The sequence below is a fragment of the Capra hircus genome, chromosome 13 (assembly GCF_001704415.2).
Source record: "Capra hircus breed San Clemente chromosome 13, ASM170441v1, whole genome shotgun sequence".
Lineage (NCBI taxonomy): Eukaryota > Metazoa > Chordata > Mammalia > Artiodactyla > Bovidae > Capra > Capra hircus.
This window is the reverse complement of record NC_030820.1, coordinates 50,926,649-50,953,003: the sequence shown is the minus strand read 5'-3', so window position 1 is coordinate 50,953,003 and position 26,355 is coordinate 50,926,649. Positions and strand designations below refer to the sequence as shown.

General features: G+C 38.9%; 1 protein-coding gene and 1 pseudogene across 2 annotated transcripts in view; both read left to right on the top strand.

Moving 5' to 3' along the window:
- The window catches only part of ATRN (attractin), a 185,014-nt gene that overhangs the window by 126,670 nt on the left and 31,989 nt on the right, over positions 1–26,355 (top strand). Inside the window, exons 25-26 of one of the 2 annotated variants that reach the window (XM_018057411.1) lie at positions 17,221–17,282; positions 20,529–21,664. In XM_018057411.1, the coding sequence (XP_017912900.1) occupies positions 17,221–17,282; positions 20,529–20,544 (78 nt within the window). In that variant the 3' untranslated portion in view covers positions 20,545–21,664. Of the gene's footprint in view, positions 1–17,220; positions 17,283–20,528; positions 21,665–26,355 lie in introns of those variants that run through there. The other variant, XM_018057410.1, reaches the window with a different exon arrangement.
- LOC108637397 lies at positions 11,550–16,062 on the top strand (annotated as a pseudogene).

Genomic DNA, 26,355 nt, shown 5'->3' with positions numbered 1-26,355 from the left:
CTGTGCTTCGTTCTAGTGAATGGCACAACCATTTGTCCTGTTATGTAAACCATGACCCTGGAAGTTTATTTGCATTCCTGAAACAAACCTGACTTGCAGTGATGTATTATTTTTTTTACTTTATGCATTGCTGGACTCAGTTTGCTTATATTTTGATTTGAATTTTGTATCTGTCTCAATAAGAAAGTCCATAATTTTCCTTTCCTGTCTTTGTTATAGGTATTAAACTAGCCTTTTATTAATTATAAGTTGAGAAGTTAGCTCTCTTATTTGTGGAAAAAATCATATAACTTTAGAATTGTATGTGATCTGTCATGTGAAACCATTTGATTCTGGTGTTTTATTTGTGGTTTGTTTTCTTTTTAAACTGCTGATTCCAGTAGTTACAGGATATTTTGGATACTCTTATCTGCATCCATTAAGCTAATTTTTTCTAGATATTAATTTATTTCATATATTTTCAAATTTTCTGACACAAAGTTGTTCATAGTGTCCTCTCTTCCAATCTTTGCAGCATCTGTGCTTACTGAATCATATGCTTAAAACTGGTTAAAGTAAAATATTAATAAATTTTATCTTAATATTTACCCCAATTTTTTAAAGTTTAAAAAAAGCGAGTTTTTTTCTTTAGACATTGACAAGCTTATTCTAATATTTATATGAAAAGCAAAGATTCTAAAATAGCTATAACAGTTTTGAAAAGAGGAATAAAGTGGGAAGAATTACTATATGAAAATTAATAAGGCTTACTATTTAGCTAATCAAGACATTGTGGTTATTATTGGAGGGATAGACATGTAGATCAGTAGAACAGAATAAAGAACCCAGAAATAGAACCACATAAATACATCCAACTGATTTTTGACAGGTGCAGTCAGTTCAGTGGAAGAAGGATAGCCTTTCAAACAAAAAGCTACTAGAAGAGTTGGACAATCATAGACAAGTAAATGAACTTTGACCTAAACCGTACATTTTATACAAAAATTAATTCGGTGTGGATAACAGACTTAAGTGTAAAATGTAGAACTATAAAACTTTAAGGGGGAAAAGAAGGAGAACATCTTCATATCCTAAAGCTAGGCAAAAGATTTTCATATTTGACAACAAAAACATGACCTATGAGAAAAAAATTGCTCACATCAAAATCAGAAGCTTTGCTTTGTGAAAGACCTTGGTAGGATGAAAAACAAGCTATATACTGTGAGAAAGTATTTGCAAAAGATATTATTGACAAAGGACTTGTATCTAGAAGATAAGATGAATTCTCAAAATGCAACATTAAAAAGCAGTCCAGTCAGAAAATGGACAAAAGACATGGAGACATTTTATCAAAGAAGATATAAATATGGTAGATAATGACATGAAAGATGTTCAGCATTAAAAGCTGTTCAAGAAATACAAGTTAAAGCCAAGAAGAGGAGCTCTCTGGTGGTCCAGTAGTTAGGACTCCACAATTCCACTGCTGAGGCCCCAGCTTCAGTCCCTAGTTGAAGAACAAAGATCCCACAAACCACATGGTGTGACAGAAAAAAACAAACCACACACACTCCACAATTAGAATGAAATATTACTACATACCTATCAAATGGCTAAAATTTAAAACAGTAATAACACCAAATGTTAGAATTCAGAGAAATTAGATCATGCATACATTGCTGGTAAGATAGTACAGCCACTCTGGAAAATATCGATAGTTTGGTGTTTTTCTTATAAAGCTAAATTTGCATTTACTATACTTAACCCAGCAATTATATTCTTGGGCATTTATCCCAGAGAAATAAAAACTGATATTCATACAGACACTTGTAGAGCAATATTTAGCAGCTTTATTCATAATAGCCCCAAACTGAAAGCAACCCAAGTATTCTTCAACAGGTGAATGATTAAATGAACTGTACTACATACATATCATGGAATAATATTCAGGAATAAAAAGAAACAAATTGTTGATACAACAGCTTGTATGAATCTGAGGAAATTGTGCTGAGTAGGAAAAATATCTTAAAATTTTACATGCTACATAATTCCAGTTATATAACATTTGAACATAAAAATTTAAGACCAAAAATAGATACAGACCTACTGAAGCTTCACCTTTCTTTGACTTCTCCTGGACCTTCTTTTCAAAGGGCTTATCAGATAAGATCAGACCCACTCACACTCCAGAGGAGAAGATTGTACAGGGTATGCACATCAGTGTGCTGCTGCTGCTAAGTCATTCCAGTCGTGTCTGACTCTGTGACCCTGTAGACGGCAGCCTACAAGGCTCCTCCGTCCCTGGGATTCAGGCAAGAACACTGGAGTGGGTTGCCGTTTCCTTCTCCAATGCATGAAAGTGAAGTCGTTCAGTCGTGTCCGACACTTTGAGACCCCATGGACTGCAGCCTACCAGGCTTCTTCTCCGTCCATGGGGTTTTCCAGGCAAGAGTACTGGAGTGGGTCACCATTGCCTTCTGCACATCAGTGTAGTAGGCATCTTAGGAGCCTTATTAAAATTCTCTCTGCCACTGGCTATATTTAGTGTGGGGCTAGCAGGGTTAGGTTGTTTCTCTGATCCTAGGGAATATGAACTCTAGGCTCTCTACTTAGTACAATTTCATTTTGATAACATCTGCTAACACTGCCAAGTTATAGAGCACATACTATTGTAAAATATTTTTAAATATAATTTATTGACTTGTTTTAAGTTGAAGTTGTTTTTATACTGACATATCTTGTTATATTCTAAATCTGATTGAACTTCAAGCTTTGTTTCTTATAGTTGAAAAATGATTAATATTTTTTAAGATTCTTAGTGACAATCTTGACTTATGTTGCTGGTATTTTTTCCCATTTGGAAAGAGGGCTCTGTGCGCATAAACAGGCTTTTGTGCTGGAGATAGCTGTGCTGTTGCCAATGCCGAGTTCTAGTTGTTTTTTTTCCTCCCAATGCCCAGTTGCTCCACCCTCTGAAAGTCACTGAAATGGTCATTCCCTTCTAGAGGGATCTCTTCCCCACACTCACTTTTTTAAGTACTCATTTCAAGTTTAAGACTCAACGAAATATTGGTTTTCTGCCTGATTTTTTGGTCCTCTTCACCTGAACTGGATCACTCACTTGAATAAGATCCACTTATGAAAGCTGCATTCAGGAGCACTTCGGAAAATAAATGATGGCATGTTCACCATTTAGTTTGCCAGGCTTTCGTTGAGAAACAGGTAAGTTCTTTTGAAAACATATGTTTTTGCTCTTTGGTACAAAAAGCTGCAGTTTTCACAAACAGTGTGGCTGGACCTTTGGTGTTTTCATACAAGAACCTGATCAGTGCTGGTTCTCTCCACACTGAGAACTGTATCTGGTGTGTGCTGAGTGGTGGACTGAGCTTGTATCTTCCTGGGCAGATGTGAGCATGTTCTTAACAGAGAGGGCTGTACCTTTCTTTATTGCTTTATTTTCCTCAGAGTTTTAGCCTTTTTAGGTGTAGTTAGCTTTTAAATACACACTTGGAGACTGTACAGATTTAGTTAATGTAGAGACTTATTTAAGGAAGAGAACAGGGGAATGTATAAATGGTACAGTGTAACCCATTCAGTTAAATTTCAGTATGACTTTCAATGCAGACAAAAGCCTGTTTTCTTTTTTTGTCTTTGATTCTCATTATTTAAAGCAAAGTGAGACAATTTATTTCTCTACTCAGCAACTTGTGTAAATATTAGTGCTTTAAAAATGGTCATGGTAAACTCAAATTCTTTCACTCTGAACTGATCCCAGAATTCTTTTCCATAATTAGGAACAGATCAAAACCTACAACTGCTAACCGAAGGAGTTTGAAACTAACTATAAAAATCCTTGTAGATTCAGTTTAAAATTTTTTAAAAACCACCCAGACTGAAGAGGCCTGTGTGTCAGAGGGTGGGGGGTATGTTGGGTCAGTTGTGCCTGGTTTCTGGTTGGTTGCTCTTGAAAGTTAGTGCCCCTTCCTTAGCCCTTGCTTTCTGAAAGTGATTCTAGGTGTTCCCCGAGTCAGCAGAATTCACCTCTTCAGCCACGGCTATAGTTTGGAAGGGCAGGTATTCAGGATAGAGAATGCACAGACAGACATTGTGTGTGAGGTGGGAAGGTGGGTGGTGGCGCTGAGATTCTGGCTTGTTACTGGCTCTGCAACAGAGGTTGTTATTGAAAGTGGAACTAATATTAAAGTCCTCTCCATGCCGGCTGTTTCATTTGCTAGTTTATTTTTGTAAGAGGCTAGTGTTCACAAGTGAAGGCAGCACAGAATTTATATTGAGAACTGGGCATTCATATAGATGTTAGAGTTATGTTTACGGGTGCTAATAGGATTGCTACACTAAGCAAAGGATGTATGAAACTTTTGTTGACTCAGATATACTTTTTTTTTAGTAGCAGCTTTATTGAGATATAAGTCACATACCATACAATTCACCCATTTAAAGTGCACAATTTAGTGGGTTTTAGTATATTCACATAATATTTTAGAATCTTTTCATCACCCGTGAAAGAAACCCCAATCCCAGATGTGGTCCCTTCCCATTTCTTCCTCCCTCTAGTCCCTGGCAACCACCAGTCAACTTTCTTTCTCTGCAGATTTGCCTGTTTTGGGCATTTCATAGAAATTGAATCATGTAATAGGTGGTCCTTTGTGGCTAGGCTCTTCGACTTAGCATAGTGTTTTCAAAGTGCAACCATATTTAGTGTTTTAGTACTTCATTCCTTTTTAAGACTGAATAGTATTCTGTTGTATGGATAAACCACATTTTTTGTTTATCTGTTCATCTGTTGATGGATACTTGGGCTGTTTTCACTCTTTAGCTCTTATGAACAGTCAGATACATGTCTAAAAGTCATATTTATTGTATAATAATAATGTATACACATAGCTCCTGGTGTTAGATATCTGTATCTTAAGGATTTTAAGAATTATAAAGCTATGAAATACATTTAGAACTAAACTACTTAAAGTGTAAATCTGGAGTTCCCTGGCGGTCTAGGGATTGAGACTCCACATTCCCAGTGCAAAGGGCATGCATTCAATCCTCGTCAGAGAACTAAGATCCCACATGCTGCACAGCGCAGCCAAAAAATAAAAAAGTGTAAATCTTTTTTAATTTCAGTTGGCTTTTAAACTTCTTGTCCTGCTCATGGTTTTCATCATGATCATTGTTATTCCTTCTTCTGAAAAGTCTCCTCTCTCCTGCTTTTCAGCTTTGACTGTTTCTTCTCAGGTCTTCAGTGCCATTGTTCTCTTGGGTTTCCTCTGGGCCCTTTTCCCCTGGACAGCCCCATCCACACCATCTGTGAACACCACCTATGGCTGAGATGGGTAGATCTTTTTCTAGCAGACCTCTCTTTTGTGATCTCCATAGCCAAGACCCACTAGACTGCCTTTAACATCCACTCACTTAGCTCACCTTCTGACCCAGAGAGGCAGCCATGAATGGAAAGCAGGAGCCGTGCCAGATGCTGGGAGGCAGGGTGTGCCCCCATGCTGCTGGACACCCTGGGAGAAGAAGGGAATGCTCTGTGGTGCCCGAGTCTGCATGAAGTCCTAAGAAACATGAGTTCAGTGTTCAGGGTTGGGGAGGGATATGTCCAGTCACTTTCCAGAACTACTAGGACTTGAGCAGAGCTGAAGTGACAAGTTTTGTAAGCAAGGAGCCTGGAGAGAAGGGCAGGCAGAAGTTTTCACAAGGCTGGGGCATATCCCGTAGCAGCTTCCTTTCCTCATCTGTGCCTCCACAGTGATAGATGTGTCTTTTTTTTCGCTCTACAGAGGTTTCTATAAGGGCAAGGGCTTTTTTATATTTCCGTGTCCTCACACTCCATAAATGTGCACTAGATGAACGCATCATTGGAGATGAGAGCTTTATGCTCAGGATCAGAACTTTGGGGTTTTTGGCAACTTTTGTAGCATTTATATAGGTAATGGAGGCTATTTTCTGATAATTGTCTGCATAATTGTTGACCAGTGCTAAAGAGCCAGCAGGGTTTAGAGACCAAGAATTTATCATCCCAATCTACACAGTGTGGTGTTAGACAATTGAATTGTTCTAGTTTGGAATTTTGTCAGACTCTCAAAAGAGTTGAGAAGTAGAAGAAAAGAGAAAGATGAGGACACAAACATTGCTAATTTTACAACAAGAGTAAGTTAAGAAATACTGTTTGTATTGAAATGCTTAAGAATGAAATGACAGGATATGTGGGATGTGCCTCAAAATAATCTTGGGGAAGTAGGTAGAGTATGGATAAAATAAGATTGTCCATGAGCTGTAAATATTAATGCTGAGTGATAAGCACTTGAGGTTCATTATATTATTCTCTCTACTCATTAAAAACTTAAAAATTTTCTACAATAAAATAATTTTTAGAGATAATACAGATGATTGAATAAAAATTAAAGGTCCAAGTATGCTGGGGTCCAGCCCCGGTGGATCCAGGGTAATTCGAAGGTGGGGACGGAGTCGGCGTCCTGGAAAAAACTTATTTAATTACAGATATAGAGGGAGATTAGAAACAGATAGTGTAGTTGGAGAATTAGTGGAGAAAAGAGGCTGAACAACTGGTTTACATGGAATACCAATCACCACCTACATAGGCCACAGGCTTCTTTCCATTTTCCCAAAGGAGAGGAGGCACTGAGGCCTCCCCGGTCCGATCTCAGAAGCCCAGGCAGAATTAGCAGGCTTGGTGAGTACCCACATTTCAGATGGGAATTCAGCCAGGAAAACGGGGAGTGAGAAAGAAACGACACGGGGGAATCAGTCTTTCCAGAAACTGATCTGATTTATTTTTCAGGTTTGTTTATATACCTTTTTGTTATACATACGGATGAATAGAGAGTCACACGGGGGTCAGCAGACCTGACCCTTGTCACAATCAGGTGCTTCATATAAAATTATACAAAGGTCTTATGAGTTTCATCATCTTTTGGCCATGAGGTCTGCTGACATTGTATGGCCCTTTCTGATACCGGTCAGTTAACCAGAAAACTTATTTTTCCAAGGGTGATTTTTTCTTAAATCAGGCGCCACCCTCCAAATAAAGTTGCATTCCTATAGGGTGAGGGTGTAGTGAGTTACAATCACGAAAGGAATTGACTTAACCTAAGGTTTAACATGATTAATCTTAAAGGTTAATACTTATTTTCCCTATATGCTAGTTATATTCATTATAAAGGCAGGAATATGAAGTTTTAGCAGCAAATATTGGCTCAACAAATGTAAACCCTTCACCAATGTTCCCCTTAAGATCTATTTTGTCTTAAGATAGTGATAAAGTTACATAGCATAGTGATTTATAACAAAGTACAGTGATCTATAACAAAAGAGAAGATTCATTAACTCAAAAGTCTAGTATTGCTAACATCAAAACTACTATATTTCCTTTTCTATATTCCAAATACATTGATTAATATATTCCCAGGTGCCTAAGGATATGGAGGCCTGATGGCAATCATTGACTCATCAATGAAAAAAGCCCTATGCTAATACTCCAAACTCTCTGTGCTGTTTATGGTTGAGAGGTTGTCACACAAGCTAGTCTGTCAGCAGAGAGGTTTGACCTGAGACATCCTTGTCACACCCAGGGCAGGGAATCAGCAGTAATTATTGGCAGGATAAATGAAAAAACCCTTCACCAATATAATTCCTAATCATCCTACTAATACTATACTAATGATCTTCTAACTTCTCAAAAGAGTCTGTTTTTAGAAAGTTTTAAAACATCCCGTGCCTCTCACAGTTGGGAGGCTGTAAACAATCACATGCGGCTGGACGAGCCTGATCAGGCAGGCCAGAGAACCTCCAGAGTTCGTAAGTTGAAACACTCTTACCACGCCCAGGAATTTTTATTAACTGGAGCTGCAAGTTAACTCCTTCTCTGAGAGAAATGGTTATGGGGGAGAGCTCCCCATAAAGTACTCTGGTTTTGGGGTAGGTGCTCAGGAACAGGGGGTTTCCTGAGGCTTGATCACACCTTTGCGTATGCCAAGCTTCCTTCCTCATGGCCTTTGCCATGGGCGGAGTTCCTCACGCTGGCTCCCAACACAAGTACATTATTTAACCTCCCAAAAGTAGCTGCAGGATTATGCTTCAGCTGAAACATATCTCAGAAGTGACCTTCTGTTCTCCTTTTCAGGAAACCCACAACACTGTACAAGAGTTTTACCAGTTATTAGCCACTGTTGGGCAGTTTTAGAACAATCAGAGGGCAGGAGGAAAACCTCCTCTTCCTCATCCCAGCATACTTCACCTTGGTGAAAATGGCAAAGGGAGCTTCACCCAAGAGCTACTGACCTCCCCTCCCTACCCAACCCCCAAGCAGAGGTGCCTTCCAAGTGAGCCTGTGAGGCTTGGGAAGCCACTTTCCAGTGGGCCATGACCCTATTGCCTTCTGCTCCTACAGCCTTTTGTGAGTAAAAGACCCATCCTCTCCCTGTATCCAAGGATATTACGTCCATTTCCTGTCTGTTTTGGCATCTTTCCAGCACTGTCACCCTCAGAATAAAAACAAATTATAACAGAAGCAGCAAAAACAGTGATATAACTCTACTAGGGGGTTGGGGAGTAGGGAGTGATGGCTAGTACAGTAGGAAGTTAGTCAGTGATGCCTAAAGTAACTAAATCAAGAAGTAACAATTTTTACAAAAGAAAGCAAAAAGTTATTAGTGATAAAAAGGTAAACCATTCCTCCCTGCCACCAGAAGAACTGAAAAGAAATCTAATTAGAGGAGAGGGCCTCTGGAGAGAAGTCTTAAGAAGAAGAGGGAGTGGGCAGGAATCAATCTTGTATATATAGTTATTAATGTTCTTGAGGTTCTTTTGGTTTTTTAGTTGAAGCATGTGTGATCTAGTTTCCTAACCAGGGATGGAACCCAGGCCCCCTGCATTGGGAGCACAGAATCTTAACATCTGGACCACCAGAGTGGTTTTTAACCCCTTAGTGGTTTTTAAATTACTGATGAACACGATAAAATAGATAGATTCTGGAGAGTGGTAAAAATGAATGGCTGGAAGGAAATTTGAGGAAGAGAGCCCAGAGGTTGGCAGAGGACAGATGGTGAGTGTTAGCTTGCATGTCAGGAATGAGCGGGTCGGTGGCATTACCCAGTCTTGAGGCTCTGACCAAAGCTTGGGCATACAATTTCTGTGCCTACACAAACCAGCATTAGGTTGGTGGTATGTGAAGCCAGGTGATAGTCACTGGATCCAGTCCAGGGCCTATGGTCTCAACACAGAGTTCCATATAGAAATTAGGTTTAAGAAAAAAAAAAAGATGTTTTGTGTCACTGAAACTCACAGTGGTGGCAGCACTAGCTCAGCCGGTGGTCATGGAATCTTCCATCCTTGGCAAAGGTGAGGCCTGACTGGAAAGCTGTTTGTAAACAGGCCTAAGTTCTTATGGGAGCAGTCAGACCTCTCCTGGCTTTGCAGTGTTCAGAGTTACATGGCAAGACTGACGTGGTCCAACCAGGAGCCAGAGGGCCACCATGACCACTTAAACCCTCTCTGGTCCTAATGTCAGGTCTTCAGTATCTGCAGAGCCTGGCTTTTCAGGGAGAGCTGAGGAGCAGATGGGCCACAGTCTGGAAGGGCTCTCTGACCAGGTGGGGCTGGGCCCTGATGGAGCTGCTAGCCTCAGGGGATCAAGGAAGTAGCCCACAGAGATTCTGCCATGTGCATATAGACCCTGGGTTTTCTTTCAGCCTGACGGGTGCTGCCTTGGAGCTAGAAAACTTAGCTCACAGAGCATTCCCATCCTCTCCCTGACTTAAATGATAGTAACAGTGAAGATCGTTCTTGGTAGAGGAGATAAAGGCAAATTAGAGGTTCTTCCCTCTCTCTTTTCAAACCTTCTATGCTAAACAGTGATCTTTCCCTATTCATTCATTTATACCTGCTTTGTAGATTACATGTTGCTGTTCAGTCGCCAAGTTGTGTCTGATGCTTTGCGGCCCCATGGACTGCAGCACCCCAGGCTTCCCATCCCTCTGCATCTCCCAGAGTTTGTCCAAGTTCATGTCCATTGAGTCGGTGATGCCATCCAACCATCTCATGCTCTGTCACCCTCTTCTCCTTTTGCCTTCAATCTTTCCCATCATCAGGGTCTTTTCCAATGAGTCAGCTCTTTCCATCAGGTGGCCAAAGTATTGGAGCTTCAGGTTCAGCATCAGTCCTTCCAATGAGTATTCAAGGTTGATTTCCTTTAAGATTGACTGGTTTGATCTCCTTGCTGTCCAAGGGATCTTAGACAAGAGTCTTCTCCAGCACCACAGTTCAAAAACATCAATTCTTTGGCACTCTGCCTTCCTTATGGTCCAGCTCTCACATCCATACATGACTACTGGAAAGACCATAGCCATGACTGTACGGATCTTTGCCAGCAGTGATGTCTTTACTTTTTAATACACTGTCTAGGTTTGTCATAGTTTTCCTGCCAAGAAGCAAGCATCTTCTAATTTCATGGCTGCAGTCACCATCTGGAGTGATTTTAGAGCCTAAGAAGATGAAATCTGTTACTGCTTTCACCTTTCCCCCATCTATCTGCCATGAAGTGATGGGACGGGATACCATGATCTTAGTTTTTTTTAATATTGAGTTTTAAGCCAGCTTTTTCACTCTCTTTTTTTACCCTCATCAAGAGGTTCTTTAGTTCCTCTTCATTTTCTGCCATTAAAGTGGTATCATCTGCATATCTGAGGTTGATATTTCTCCTTGCAGTCTTGATTCCAGCTTGTAACTCATACAGCCTGGCATTGAATGGACAATAAACAGCCTTGTTGCACTCCTTTCTCAATTTTGAACCAGTCAGGTGTTCCATATAAGGTTCTAAGTGTTGCTTCTTGAGCCACATACGGGTTTCTCAGGAGACAGGTAAGATGGTTTGGTATTCCTGTCTCTTTAAGAGTTTTCCACAGTTTGTTATGATCCACAGTCAATGGCTTTAATGTAGTCAGTGAAACAGAGGTAGGTGTTTTCTGGAATTCCCTTGCTTACTCTGTGATCCAGTGAATGCTGGCAGTTTGATCTCTGGTTCCTCTGCCTTTTCTAAACCCAGCTTGAACATCTAGAAGTTCTTGGTTTGTGTAATGCTGAAGCCTAGCTTAAAGGATTTTGGTCATAGTCTTACTAGCATTTGAAATGAGTGCAACTGTCCAGTAGTCTGAACATTCTTTAGTACTGCCCTTCTTGGGAATTGGAATGAAGATTCACCTTTTCCAGTCCTGTGGCCACTGCTGGGTTTTCCAAATTTGCTGACATATTGTGTGTGGCACTTTAATAGCATCATCTTTTAAGATTTTAAATAGCTCTACTGGAATTCCATCACCTCCAGTAGCTTTATTGGCAGCAGTACTTCCTAAGACCCACTTGACACTTGACTTCACACTCCAGAAAGGCTGGCTCTGCGTGAGTGACCACACCATCATGGTTATCTGGATCATTAAGATCTTTTTTGTACAGCTCTTCTGTGTATTATATTCAACAGCCACAAAACAAAAATTTTCTAGCATTGGTATTTTGTATTACATGTAGTAGATGCAAAATACCAATGTTAAAAAAATTGTTTTGTGGCAGCTGAATATAATATGTCATATTTTCTTATTTTTACAGTAAACTTGGGCTTAGCCTGTACCCACCATAGTTGATAAAATTCATTCTCAGCCTGTATTCACAGAGTCCCATCCCCTTCCTTCAGGCATATGCAGAAATCTCAGGGCTTCACTGGGTCCAGAGATCTTCATTCACTGATTGCTACTCCTGGTGCCCTGCCCCATAGCCATGAGGTTTGTTTGAAGGCAGCTATCCTCACTCCCACGTGTGGCAGGCTTGGGTGCAAAATAATCCCTGGTACTTCAGAGCCTCCCAAAGCCTACCATGCAGTCACCCTTTATTTCTCTCTACTCTCAGAACTCTAAAACATCTTCTCCATTCCCTTCATTTCCCTCTGTTTTCTAGTCTTAAAGTTTGGGCCAGGCCTCTCTTCCTCTGCTCCTATTCCTTCACCCCCACACCCACCCCTGGGGAAGATCCAGATTAATTCCTTTTGGTTTTTGCTGTATCCTAATTCTCTGACCAGAGATCAAATGGATGCCCCTGTGTTGGAGTACAGAGTCCTAACCATTGGACTACCAGGGAAGTCCGATTTTTTTTTTTTTCAATAATTCCTTATTTCAGAGTTCCTTAAGGTGTGGCCCCTGGACACCAGTATCAGAATAACCTGGGGAGCTTAAAGCTATTGGAGTGGTAAAAGGGACCAGGATTCTGACTTTGTTGGAAGCTCTGCAGAGTTTGAGAACCATGGATGGTCTAGTTCTTGGACTATAAAAGTGTGTCTGCTTTTGTGTGGGAGGTAGGAAATTACCTTTTCATTCTTTCTCCTACAACAATTTAAAAGCCAATAATTAATATACTCATAGAAGAATACAGGAATCCTCTTTTTCAAGATATCTCTAGGTACACAGCCATAGTGTAAGTAGAATATGATTATTCTATACCCCAAGGGAAGTGGATCAAGTGCTGAGAATGTAGAAAAGAGAGCCAATTTCCAGTGGAAGATGGGATAGCTGGATGAGAAAGGAAGTGTTTGTGCTAGGCCCCAAAGGACTTGGAAGGACAGGACTCAATCACTGTAGGTTTGAACAGTGACCACCACCATTGCAGGTGGTTGGGGAAGGCACCCTGGTTACAGACGTTGTAGGACAATAGTGGTACTGCAACCAGAAATCATTTGCTTCACTGAAGCATAAACTTAGTGCTTGGGAAGTGCAAGTTTATAATATCCTACCCCAGATCTGGGGCTGGAAGGGCTTCTGTGTTTCATTTCATATAGCACACTCAGAAAGCACCCTGGGCAAGCACATCTTAATCAAACATATTGCTGAAAGTTGAGTCTATAGCCAGTGTGAAAACATGGCGTGTGAAGAGTGATACTTACTGTTTGGAAAGGGAGAAGAAATTAATTGTGACTTTTATTTATCAATTGTAATTGAATTTTCTTCTTTGTATTAAATAGATTTTATTATAGGAGGTCTTCATTATCCTTAGTATCAGAAAAACCCACAAACACATTTGAATGTTTTTTATAATAAATCATGAAAGAAAGGTCAAATTGGGATATTATTTTGAAAAATGAAACTCAAGAGTATGCAAAATGTAATTTTACAGTTAAAAAAATTTAAATTATGGTTGCAGCTGTAGAGTTTGAAGAGAGATGGGGTCATTATTTTTCCAATTATCATATTCATTTATTTAGCAAATATTTATTTAACCTCTTCATGCCAATCACTGCCTTAGGCACTAGAGATATAATAGACAGTGGCAAAGTCCCTTATGGGGCTTATTTTCTAGTGGAAGAAAAGCCTATAAATAAGTATACGTTTAAGGGCTGTGAAGAAAAATTGAGCAAGATAAGAATATGGAAGTGTGGCTTATAAAATATAGAAGTTGTGTATATGGTTCTCAGAGATAAGACAGCAGGAATGGAGTCCTTCAGTTCAGATTTGACTTTACAGCTTGATTTAAAAAAGAATAGCCAAAGGTCTCAACAGTTTTCCCAAGATGCTCTCAGTCATATTCAGAGGTTTTTGAAGGACTTTTTGAAGTCTTTGAAGGTTTTTGAAGTCTGTATCTTTCATCCCTCTTCACTTGGTAATTCTGCCAAGTCTTCATTTGTCAATGGTTTTGTGTAATCGGTTCTCCAATAGCACTTTCACTAAAATCTCATTTTTTATGACTGATTTTGCAGATGGTTTGCCTTGTTTGACAGTCTTTGAATAGGAGACAGCCCCATTCATGCCTGTTGTCACAGTGTAATTTTTAGTAACACTGTCTTGCACTCTCAGAAGTTCTCAATTTGGACAGTAAGTCCATGACCCATTGATCAAGAGATTAAACAACAAGACTGAGTGTTAAAGCAGGGCTAGATGTTTCTAAGTGGTCATAAACATTGTTATAAGTTTTGCTTTCTTATGAAATTTTGTAACTTTGGAGACTTAGGTAATGAACATTCAACAAAAGAAGGCCATTTTTAGAGTGATGTGAGTCTTGGAGACCAACCACACTGGCTGTTTTAAAAGACTAAAATCTAACAGAATTAGATGGCCTAGAATTTGTGTCTTTATGTCTTGTAACCTGGACTCTTCATTCCTCAAGATTGAATAACGTTTTTCATATAATTGATTTTCTCCATTCTTATTAAAAACTTTTTATGTCTGCGAACACGGCGCTGCGAGCGGCGAGGAGCCTGCGGGCCGTGGTGGGCAGCCTGCACGCTATCTCAGCATGCAACGCATGCTGTTGGCCAAGGCCCTGGGGGCTGCCGGCGGGTGCCTTACCAGCACTATGCACCAGCCCCGCTCTGCTCTCGGTGCAGAAATTCACAGAAAAACATGAAAGGGTAACCACAGAAAATGGTGTTGAAACAGTGGAAATCAGCAATTTTGCACAGGAAGCTTTGGGAGATGTTGTTTACTGTATTCTGCTTGAAGTTGGGACAAAATTGAACAAACAAGAGGAGTTAGGTGCTTTGGAAAGTGTGAAAACTGCTAGTGAACTCTGTTCTCCTTTATCAGGAGAATAACTGAAATTAATAAAGCTCTAGCAGAAAATCCAGGATTTATCAATAAATCTTGTTATGAAGATGGCTGGCTGGTCAAGATGACATTCAGTAACCCTTCAGAACTAGATGACCTAATGAGTGAAGAAGCAAATGAGAAATGGTTAAAATCTATTGAGTGAAAATGGAACCCCTAAATAAACTAGCTTGAAACAACTTGGATAGATATTTAAAAAGCAACTTTTAGCAAAAGAAACTACTTATAACAATGTTTCCTGAAGAAAATACCCCTTAACGTCCTAATGACTTCAGATAAACATTGTGCATCTTTTTTACAGCACCTGATGATTTTTAGGCTAGGCTCCAGTTATAATATTATCTGGGATAAAACTAGTTATAAAAATTATGTAATTGAAGGATAACATGGTTATCTTAAGCCTTGTATAATATTGTAACTTGCTTACAGCCATCCCTATATTTGGGTCAAAATGATCTTCCTACTAGAAATAACTGGCAGTGGGGAATTTTGTTAGTTGTTTAGCGTCCGATGAAGAATATTACTTTCTTAATTTTGCAATATACTGTGTTTGCTGGTGCTATTTTTATACAGTGGAGCAACAGCCTTGCAGGCAAATAAGAAACAGTTTAATAATAAAATATTCAGCTTCTTAATTAAAAAAAAAAACCTTTTATGTGATGACTGTAGCCATATTTTGCAGTTTTCCTTGTCTCAAGAAACCTAAAGGATTGACTACTATAATAAAGAAAAGCAAAGAATATGGTTTCTCCTTATCTATGATGTCTATGTATGTTTGTATTTTTCAGTATAAGTGGTGGCTAGAGGGCAAACACAAAAACTTCCGATTCTAAGCCCCATATTATTCTGTGGCCTGAATAGGTAGTATTGGACCTTTATTTATTTATGGAATGTCAAAAAGAAAATAAGAGCATCAGAAAGAAAAACACTGGACGCTTCTTCTCTCTTGAGCCTCTATGAATCTGACTATAAAAAGACTGCAAAGTATTGTTACTGTGCTGGGGCCCAGGCTGTAGCACTTTTCTTGCATTCTATAGAGTGGGAGTTGACAAGGGATGGGGGTGTGTAGCCAGGATTAAGAAAAGAAGATGCCAATCATATACTTCTATGATTCTTGTCATTCTTGTGTTTATTTGAATAATTATCATCTTCAATAATTGTTTCATTTATAGCACCATCCTCTCTCCAAGGAGAGCTGTGGTCCCTTAAAAATAAGCAGAGAACACTCCTGGCTAGTACCATGTGTGTCATAGGGTAGTAAGGACACAATTATCATACTTAGCAGTAAATTCTAAGCTGCACATTTTTTAATGTTCTAATATCTCTGATACCTCTGATACACCTTAAACAGTTATTTTAAAAGCATTGTGTCATAGTATAAATCAGTGGTTTTCTTAAAAGTACACAAAACAATACCTGTTTTAGTGGTGTCTTAGATTTGATGAGCTATGTTAGAGATTTTACAATGTTCTTTTTTTTTTTTTTTTTTCTTTAATAATTTATTTAGGCTGTGCTGGGTCTTAGTTTTGGTGTGTGGGATCCAGCTCCCTGACCAGGGATTGAACCCAGGCCCGCTGCATTGGGAGTATGGCATCTTAGTCACTAGACCACCAGGGAAGTCCCTATAATATTCTTGGTATAAAATTATTTAGGTTCCAGTTGGTGTTATATTGACTGTCAGATGATATCCAATGTAGTAAAACTTGGGATAAGTATTATTTTAAAGGGACATTATCTTGAAGTGAATACCCACTGGGTACATTAAGTGTCAGAAGGGTTGAAGCACACTAAAGGAGGCTGCCCACCTCATGGTAGATCTAAGAATTGGAATTTGAAGCAAAAGGGGAGAGCATTTTGTCTTGATAAGGGCACAAGGAGGTAGCAAATAAACTCACTTGCTTGTCATTAGGTGTTTACATATAAATTTTTTTTTAATTGAAAGATAATTGCTTTACAGAATTTTGTTGTTTTCTATCAGACATCAACATGAATCAGCCATATAGGTAAACATATGTCCCCTCCCTTTTGAACCTCCCTCCGATCTCCCTGCCCATCCCACCCCTCTAGGTTGATACAGAACCCTTGTTTGAATTCTCTGAGATGTACAGCAAATCCCCATTGGCTATCTGTTTTACATATGGTAATGTAAGTTTCTGTGTTACTCTCTCCATACATCTCACCCTCTCTCCATGTCCACAGATCTGTTCTCTCTGTGTCTGTTTCTCCATTGCTGCCCTGCAAATAAGTTCTTCAGTACCATCTTCCTAGATTCCATATATATGTGTTAGTATACGATGCTTATCTTTCTCTTTCTGACTTACTTCACTCTGTATAATAGGCTCTAGGTTCATCCACCTCATTAAGATGTAGGCCTCTGAGATGTCTTCCAGGTCAGACTAAAAACTGAGTTCTGGTGTCAAGCAGAGGGGCTATAGGGATTTGTCTTCAGTCTCAGAATATCACTTTTGCTTTGGCAATTAAGCAAGAAAAACTATAAGGGATGGGTGCTTTTCCTCAAGTGAAAAAATTCCGTTAATCTCTTGAAATGTTAATGTCTTCCTGCTTCAGCAAGAAGGCTGAGTTGATGGTTCTGTCTTATAACCTAATCACTCTACCTGGTTTTCTGTCACAGATTGCATTCTCCCAGCACAGCAATTTTATGGACCTAGTACAGTTCTTCGTGACCTTCTTCAGGTAATTTCACTTATACAAACTATCTGTTCTTTTGATTTGGGTACTTAATTTAATTAATTATCAACCCATGAAAGGTAAATGAATAATCTTGTGTTTGCAGAACAGACCAAGCTAACTTTATATATGTTCCTGAAAAGTTACATGTCAGTTACAGTACATTCAATCTAATTTGATAAAATGACATTTGGTTTGTATGTTCTGGCTTTCTGAGGTAGCTTTTCATGTACCCTATACTAAAATGTAGATAATTTGACTTTTCATATGGGGAAGATTTGGAGTTGAAATAACAGAAAATAATGATTACGATGTGAGCTACATATATGCTGCTGCTTGTTCAAGAGATGTTTCAGGTGATTATCTAGAGTTTTAAACCTAAAAGTGATTTGTTAGGCCTTGAGATCCTTTTGTTTTTATAGTTTCTTTTTCAGTTTAACAGTATTTTTAAGAAAATACTATTACACATAATAAAGTGCTACCGTGTTTGTAAGAGGAAGCAATAGCATCATGTCCCACAGCTTTAAATTATTTTAGCTGTTTTTTACTTCTCCATGCTTAAACTCTTTCTTGATTTTTCAATTCTGTCATCTTTTGATGTCCTACTGATAAGAACATCAAAGATAAGGATTTATTATCTTATGTTACCTCTCCCAGCAGCTCCCCACACACTATAAACAGATATAGATTCCCTTTCATCCCACTTCTGTAATATAGTTATATCACAATGTTTGGCTAAATCAGGAGTCACTATTTTATGTTGTTATAACCATAAAAACCTCCCATTTTCTACTGAGTTGAACTCTAATTATATTTCCCCATTTTTTGGATGGGGGAATCACTTTTTGCTTGTGTTAAATGTAATGTTTGCCATATTTAGGATTTTTAATTGTTTGGTTTTCTATGTAGCTACCCTTGACTTATCCCTATACTCTGACAGAACTGAACACTCTTGATGTGGTCAAACACAAGAAGATACTTTCCTGGTTTTAGTTTCTCTTGGCCTAGATAATCATAAACATAAAGAGATTTATCACAGATTCTCTTGCCTCTGCCCTAGAACCCAAACCTGCTGCTCCCAAGTACACTAGTTTTTGAGGCCTGCTGCACAACTGTCGTCTTGGGAATTTCTTTAGCCTTCTTATGTTGAAGTCTCTTGTCTCCTTCATCCCATGTCTTTGTCTCCCTGTTTATTCCCACCTTATACACATTCTCCAGGAAGTTCCTGAGGAAAGGTGCATGTAGAGATGACTTTTCTATGACCTTTCCTGTCCAAAAATGTCTTAGCTTTACCCTCACATTTTATTGAAACTTTGAACACAGAATTCTAGGTTAGAGACACCTTCCATTAGAATTTAGAAAGTATGGACTTCTATGGTGGTCCAGTGTTAAGACTCGGTGCTTCTAATTCAGTGGGCATGTGTTCCATACCTAGTCAGATAAGTGCCATGTGCCACACACTGTGGCCAAAAAAAAAAAAGAATTTTTGAAGGCATTATGCTGTTTCTTCTAGCTTCTAGTATTAATATTGAGAAAGTTAGTGTCATTATCATTCCCACTGTTTGTATGGGATCTGTCTTCTCTCTTTAATAAATGTATGTTGAAGTATAATATTTTTATATTATACACTTAGAAATTGTAAGCTTAATAATTATCACAAATTGAACACTCTCATGTAACTACTACCTGTGACAAGAGTTTTTTTTTTCCCCCGGGGTATTACAAGTATCCTAGAAGTTACTTTATATTTACCTTAGTGACAGCCCCTTCCCTCTTTCCCAAAGCTGACCATTTACCTAGCTAAAACAATATATTGCATTTGCCCATTAAAAATTTTTTATTTAAATTAAAACAAAGCAGAAAATTATGTTGTGGGACAAAGTTAAAGTTGTATTTATCTATGAAATAGAAACAGATTCAGGTACATGGAGAACAGGCTACCAAGGGAGAAGGAGTTGGGGGAGGGTTGCAGTGATAAGTTTGGGTTTGCACATATAAGCTTCTGTATATACAAAGGATAAACAACAAAGTCCTACTGTATAACACAGAGAACTGTATTCATTCAATAGCCTATGTTAAACAATAATGGGAAAGAATATTTTAAAAAGGAATGTATATGTATAATCATTTTGCTGAACAGCAGTAATTAACATAACATTATAACTCAACTATACTTCAGTTAAAATAAAAGTTTTTAAAGAAAACAAAAAGTGTATTTAGAGGATATAGCTTTAAATCTGTGGTTCTCAATCTTAGCTGTATAGTAGAATCACTTGAGGAGCTTTTGATGCCCAGGCTACATCCCAGAGCCAGAATCTGTAGGGGTGGAACTCAAGCATTTAAACGCTCAAGTGATTTCGACTTGCAGCTAAGGTTGAGATCACCACTTTATAAAAGCATATGTTGGAAAAGAAAGAACAAGCCTCTCAATAAATGAGAAAAAGAACTACTAATTAAACCTAAAGAAAAGAAGAAAGGAATATAAGTAGAGCAAAAATTAATGATATAGGGGAAGAGGTACAGTAGAGAGGATTGAAAGAACCACAGATTGGGTCTTTGAAAAGAATAATATTGATAAATCACTAGCAAGAGTGACCAAGAGAAAAAGAAAGAAGATACAAATAATCAGAAATTAAAAGGGGGGGAGGGACATTACTGCAAATCCTGCACACATTTTTTCCTTTAGAAAAATATTTTATGAACAGCTTTATGCAAATAAACTTGAAAATGGAACAGATGGAATGAAACAACTAAAAAACAAAATGAAACTATATACAGTTTACCAACACACAGAAGGAATAGATAACTGAATAGTCCTATATCTATTTTAAAACGATACATAATTTAAAAATTTCTCACAAAGATAACTCTAGGCCCAGGTGGCTTTGTTGGTAACTTACAACATTTTAAGGAAGAAATAATAATTAACTAAACCTTCTAGAAAATAGAAAAAAATAAATACTCCCCAATTCATTTTATGAACTTAGCACAACCTGACAAGAATAATATGAGAATGGAATTTACAAGCCAGTCTCACTCATAAATAAGGAAACAAAAACGCGCCAATAACGTAAAAAGACTTTTATATCATAACCTAGTTGGGTTTATTCCAGAAATTGCAAGGCTGGTTTAGCATCAGAAAATCAGTCAGTGTAATTCATCTTAATTGCATAAAGAAGACTAATACAATCATCTTAATCCATGGGGAAAAAGCATTTGATAAAATTTAATATCCATTTTAAAAACTCTTAGGAGACTAGGAGTATAAAGAAGCTTAAAATCTGATAAAGACATGCTGTGGAGCAGCTAAGCCCGTGTACCACAACTACTGAGCCTGCACTCTAGAGCCTGTGAACTTCAACCGCTAAGCCTGCATGCTGCCACCACTGAAGCCCACGTGCCTAGAGCCAGTGCTCTGCCACAAGAGAGGCCACCACAGTGAGAAGCCCACACACGGCAACCAGAGAGGAACCACCACTCACTGGAGCTAGAGAAAGCCTGTGTGCAGCAGCGAAGACCCAGTGCAACAATAAATACATAATTTTTAAATCTAATAAAAGAATAATATGTAAAGCCAACAGCAGTTCACATTCTTAATGGTAAAATATTAGAAGCTTTCCCTTTGAGTTTGGAAACAAGAGAAAGACAAAAACTATCACTTAGTTCATTTAACATTGTTGATAGAGATTTTAGCCAATACAATAAGACAAGAAAAATCAATATATAAGAATTAGAAAAAGTCATTACTTACAATATTGTATTCATAGAAAGTAAAGGATCTGCAGATTAACTATTAGAATTAATAGATGAGTTCAGCACAGTTACTAGACGCAAGGGCATATTAAGAGCCCAACCTGTCTACTCCTCTATGAAATCTTCTGGCATAATCACCCCAGAGTCCACCCCTTCTTGGACTTCACTCTGCTCATGTTTTTATTATACTGCTTAGTCACCTTTAACAGTCTAGCACTCAGGGGTAGCCCATCTATAAATGAACATGTGATTTGACATGCACAGATGAGCAGGGCCAATTGGAGATCTCCCCTACAGGTTTTAAAGTGAGTTCTGAGAACTTGAAAGTTATCTATGACTCTCAGCCTTAGTTGGATGAGTGAGTGAGACTCTGGATCTGTCCTGCATTTCTTAACTAAACTCTCATTTTCTTTTTCATTTTCCTTTTGTACTACATTCTAGGTGAGCTCCTCAGCTCATTAATTTAATTCAGTATTGGGTCCATTTCTTTTATTGAGTCATCTGGTGAGATTTTTTTTTAACATTTGCATTTTATTTCTAATATATTACTCCTTGTAGCCTGTTTCAATTTTATGAATGCCATTTACTTTCATATTCCTTTCTGAGACTAATAAATTTTATTGTATTATTTTGAAGTCTTATTTTGTGCTATTAATAACTGTCTCAGATATCATCTGTTGTTGTTTGGTACCTCTCTTTCACAATGTTCGTTTTCCTCAATGTCTGATTTTTTATCGTGTTGAAGAGTCCATGTTTACTTGTGTATGGATGCCATTTCTTTCTGTCACAGCCTCCAGTGAGTGTGGAGTATAGATGGAGAGTGTGCTGGTGTATTAGATGTATTGTTAATTTGTCTTCTGAATGAGAGAGGATCCATCCTGCCTGGCCTCTCCAGCCCAAGGACCAGAGCTCACTGCCTTATTTGCTGTCTTCAGTTGCTCAGCACAAACAGGGAGGAGAGAAGAAGCCATCTGGTGTGGCCACTCTGAATGTAGTCCCCTCAGCACTCTGGAAGTTCCCCAAAACTCTCTCCCTCCTTGTATCTATATACTCTAGACTTTTTTTTTCTCTTTCTTCCTTCCTTCTTTCTCTCCTTCTCCCCCTTTTCTTTCCCTCTCTGACACACTCACTGTCCTTTTCTTTCTCTTTCTCGCTCTCCCTGCTTCCCTCCTTCCTTCCTTCCTTTTTTCTTTTAATTTTTAGAGACTTTATTTTTTAAAATAAATTTTAGGTTCAGAACAAAATTGAGAAAAAGGTACAGAGATTTCCTATATAGCCCCTGCCTCCACACACACATAGCCTCTCCCATTTTCAACATCACTCACTGGAATTGTACTTTTTTTTTTTTTTTAACTAAAGATGAGCCTACACTGATACATCATAATCATCTGAAGTTAATAGTCTTGTACATTCTGTGGGGTTTGGACAAATGTATACTGACATATCCATCGTCATATCATATAGTGTTTTTACTGCTCTAAAAATCCTTACTGGAGCCCCTCTTTTACTTTTCAGCCCTCTCTTATCTGGCTTCCATCTCCACAGCTCATCTAATTTTCTTGTTATTAAGGGCAACTAGCACAGCCCTATTGCTAAATCCAAATGTTGCTCTTCACGTCTTATCATTTTGGCTTTTCATCAATCAACTGACCACTCTATCAGTGAGACCCTTCTTCTTGCCTTTTATGACCACATACTACCCTGAAGCTGCTCTTTCTTGCCTCCCTTCCTGAATTATCTTTTCTATTCAGCCTCTCACTGTTGCTTTTCTTCCAGAGCTTGACCCTGGCCATCTTCCGTCTCTGTGTTTTCTGGTGAAAGTCTGCCAGCTCCATCTGCAGCGTAATTTTCTGATCCTTCCTCACCCGTCTTCCCCACATCACTAATTGACAAATTATGCTGCCAGTTCCAAGTCACTTCTTTCCCTTTCACACCCAGCAGGCATTCCCTTACCAGATCCCAGCAGTTACAGCTATCAAAAACACTGAGCTGCCCTACCTCTGTTTCCCCACCCTAATCCCAACCATCACAGTCTGACCAGGACTATTTTGGTTGATTTTGGCTCCCTTACAACCCACAAAAAATCCAGAGGAGGTCTTAAAACCGTAAATAAATTTGTATCTAACCACTTATCTCATATCTAGTGATTCTGGGTTGTATCTAAAATAAAAACCAAGGTCCTGCATGAACCTCTGTTCACCTCTCTCCCTTCACCTTAGCTGTTCTTCTCTGTATTCCCATTCCATGAGCCTCCTTCTATTTCTTAGAAAGCACCAAACTCCTCCCCAGTTCGTGGCACTTGTACATATTTTTCCTTCTTTCTGGAATTTTCTTCTCCCTACCCTTCGCCTATGTACTTTTATGCATTGCTTGTTTTTTCTAAACAAAAACCAATTCTCTGACGTCAACTGATTGTCCTACAGTTCACTCTGACACCCACTGGAATTAGTACATACCCCACGTTAATGGCTCAATCCAACAAGACTACCCCCCACTTCAGATATCAACCACAAATGAGTCCCCAGGCTATCCACACTTCTGCCTGGCCAAGTACAAGCTTGGGGGTTCCCATGATCCCCCTCAGATTCACCAATTTGCTGTTGCCTCACAGAACTCAGGAAAAGACTACTCTTAAAATAACAGGTTTATTAGAATACAACTCAGGAACAACCCAGTGGAAGAGATTAATTGGGCAAGGTATGAAAGCACAGAACTTCATCCTCTTTCTGGACACCATGCCTTCCCAGCACGTAAGTGTGTTCATCAGCCCCCTAAACCTCGACATGCCACATTTTTTCAAGGTTTCATTGCATAGGCATGATTGGTGAAATTTCTGGTCACTGGTGATTGAACTCAACCTCCATCCACTCTCCCCTCCTGGAGGGGGAGGTGTGATAGGGGCTGAATGGTATAACCCTGTAATCACATGATTAGTTTTTCTGGTGGCAGCCCCAGTCCTGAAGCTATTTAGGTCCTTCCCTCCCATGAGAGGAAAAAAGACACTCCTGAATAACATCTTCATAAATGTGTTATAAAAAATAGTTAATTCAGACTCAGAGACCCTCTAATTTTTTTATACTCTTCTGTATTATTTAAATTACTTCATGTATAAATCTGGTAAAAATACATTTTAAAAATGTTTTAAAATTAAAGATAAGTTCTTCCTTTTTAAAGATGAGTAATAGTCTCTGTAAAGATAAACCACACTTTGTTTATTCACCTCCTGATAGACACTTATATTGTTTCCTGGTTTTGACTATTACAGATAAGGCCATTATGAACATTTGTATAAAAAATAGGGGAGGGGATGGTCCTGTCACATAGGAGATTTCAAGGGTTTTAGGAGCTCTGTGCCAGAAACTTGAGACAAAGACCATATGTATATTTCTTACTGTACCACTCATCTTCCAATTTTGACACAGTGTCACTTCCTCCAAGATTCCATCAGTGAACCCCCAAACTAAATTCTGTTTGTTTGTTCCACTCTCCCATGGAACTGTATTGCTTTTCATCAGGGTGCTATCACTGTTTTACTTTGTACTGTCTGTGTCCACTGTTAGGTTCTAAGCTTCAAAAGAGTAGGTACAGTGTCTTTCTTTTGTTCACCCTTGTATACATGCACACCTTCAGCATCTAATACAGAGTCATGCTCAGATATATATGGAAAGTAAATAGACCTTCAGGAAAAGTGCAGAGCCATGAGGAACCATAGATACCAACCTTGAAAAAGCTCATGGGAAAAAAGCTCATGGTTCTGGCTGATGGGAATGTAGAGGCCGTATGCTAAGTAACTCCGGTTATCAGGTGGGTTATGTTCTTGGACCATGTGTACAGAATTTGGTGACTCTGCTGCCAGGTACCAACCCAGTGAGGATTAATCACCACAGCTGATTGGTGGAAGACTGAATGACATCACTAGGATTGTTCAGAGGAGCATCTTTAGGGACCTCAGAATCTTGTGTAGTAAACAAGGACAGATGGTGTTCTCATCACTTCTCCCCTATTTTTTGAATGTGGGAACCTTTGGAAAAGAACGCAGAACTTTGATTTCTCTGCATTTTGTTTAGGAACTAGGAATGATGAGCACTTAACTGAGAATAGAGTCCTTTTCATGAACATGAATGAAGAAGCAGATATTTTCCTAGAGCAAGTTAACTAGGTTCATATACGTGAAACATAAGGGGAGAAGGGAAGTTATCCAGGTAATCCTAAGCACCGAAGAATGGCTCATAGAATACAGAAAAGAGGATTAGATTTTGGGGTTGGAGTAGAAGGGGATAGCTCAGTGATTCCGGTGAGAAAATATTAGTGTGAGGTAAGTTAGAAAAGAATTCCCAGACTTTGGCACAGTGAAAAGTAAATTCTAGATCCTGATAAATCCATTAAGTCCTCTTTTTGTCATATTTTTAGATGCTTCCCCAGACTCCAGTAGGAGCCTTGTAAAGAGGGAATTAATAAGACCCATTTGCTTGCTTGCTCTGAAAGTCAAATGAGGTGATGTAGGTGAAAGAGCTTTGTATCTGGGAGTGATGTAGGAGTGTGGTCAGCATAATAACTGTTTATTAGTAAAGAGGGAGAAACAGAGTAATGTTCTGTGAAATCTGTGTGCCTTAGATGATAGCATTTGGATAAAAATAAAAAGGAGAAACAGGGAATGTCCAAAAGGAGGGACTGTAATGGGAATTCCTGATATAGGCAAGGTATGTTTTTGTAAAACTTCTAATTATCTGAACTTCCGCTAAGGCTGTTGCCAGATTGACAGCGGGCATTTTGACAGATCCATGTGTTGTTGATCACTTTATTTTCCAAAAGATAAAAGTAAAAGTAAAGTGAAGATGCTCAGTCATGTCCGACTCTTTGCGACCCCATGGACTGTAGCCTACCAGGCTCTGAAGAGCCTCTCAGTCCATGGAATTTTCCAGGCAAGAGTACTGGAGTGGGTTGCCATTTCCTTCTCCAGGGGATCTTCCCAACCCAGGGATCAAACCCAGGTCTCCCGCACTGCGGGCAGACGCTTTACTGTCTGAGCCACCAGGGAAGCCTTTTCCAGAAGATAGAAGTGATGCAAAGTCCTGCCACTAGATTAGATCCTGTCACTAGATTAGATCCTGTCTGATCTAATTGAGATCAGAATGGTAAAGTGCAAATCATAGGAACTTGGAAAGAAGCAGCAATGTCTAATAATTAGATTGGTTGGGAGGTCAAAGCCAGGCCAAGAAGTGAGTATGTTGTTTTAGAAAGGCTAGACTTGTAAGGGCAGAAAAAGGAAATTTTAATGCACTCTCAAAAGTATCATTCTATATACACTATTAAGCTTGTGGAAAAC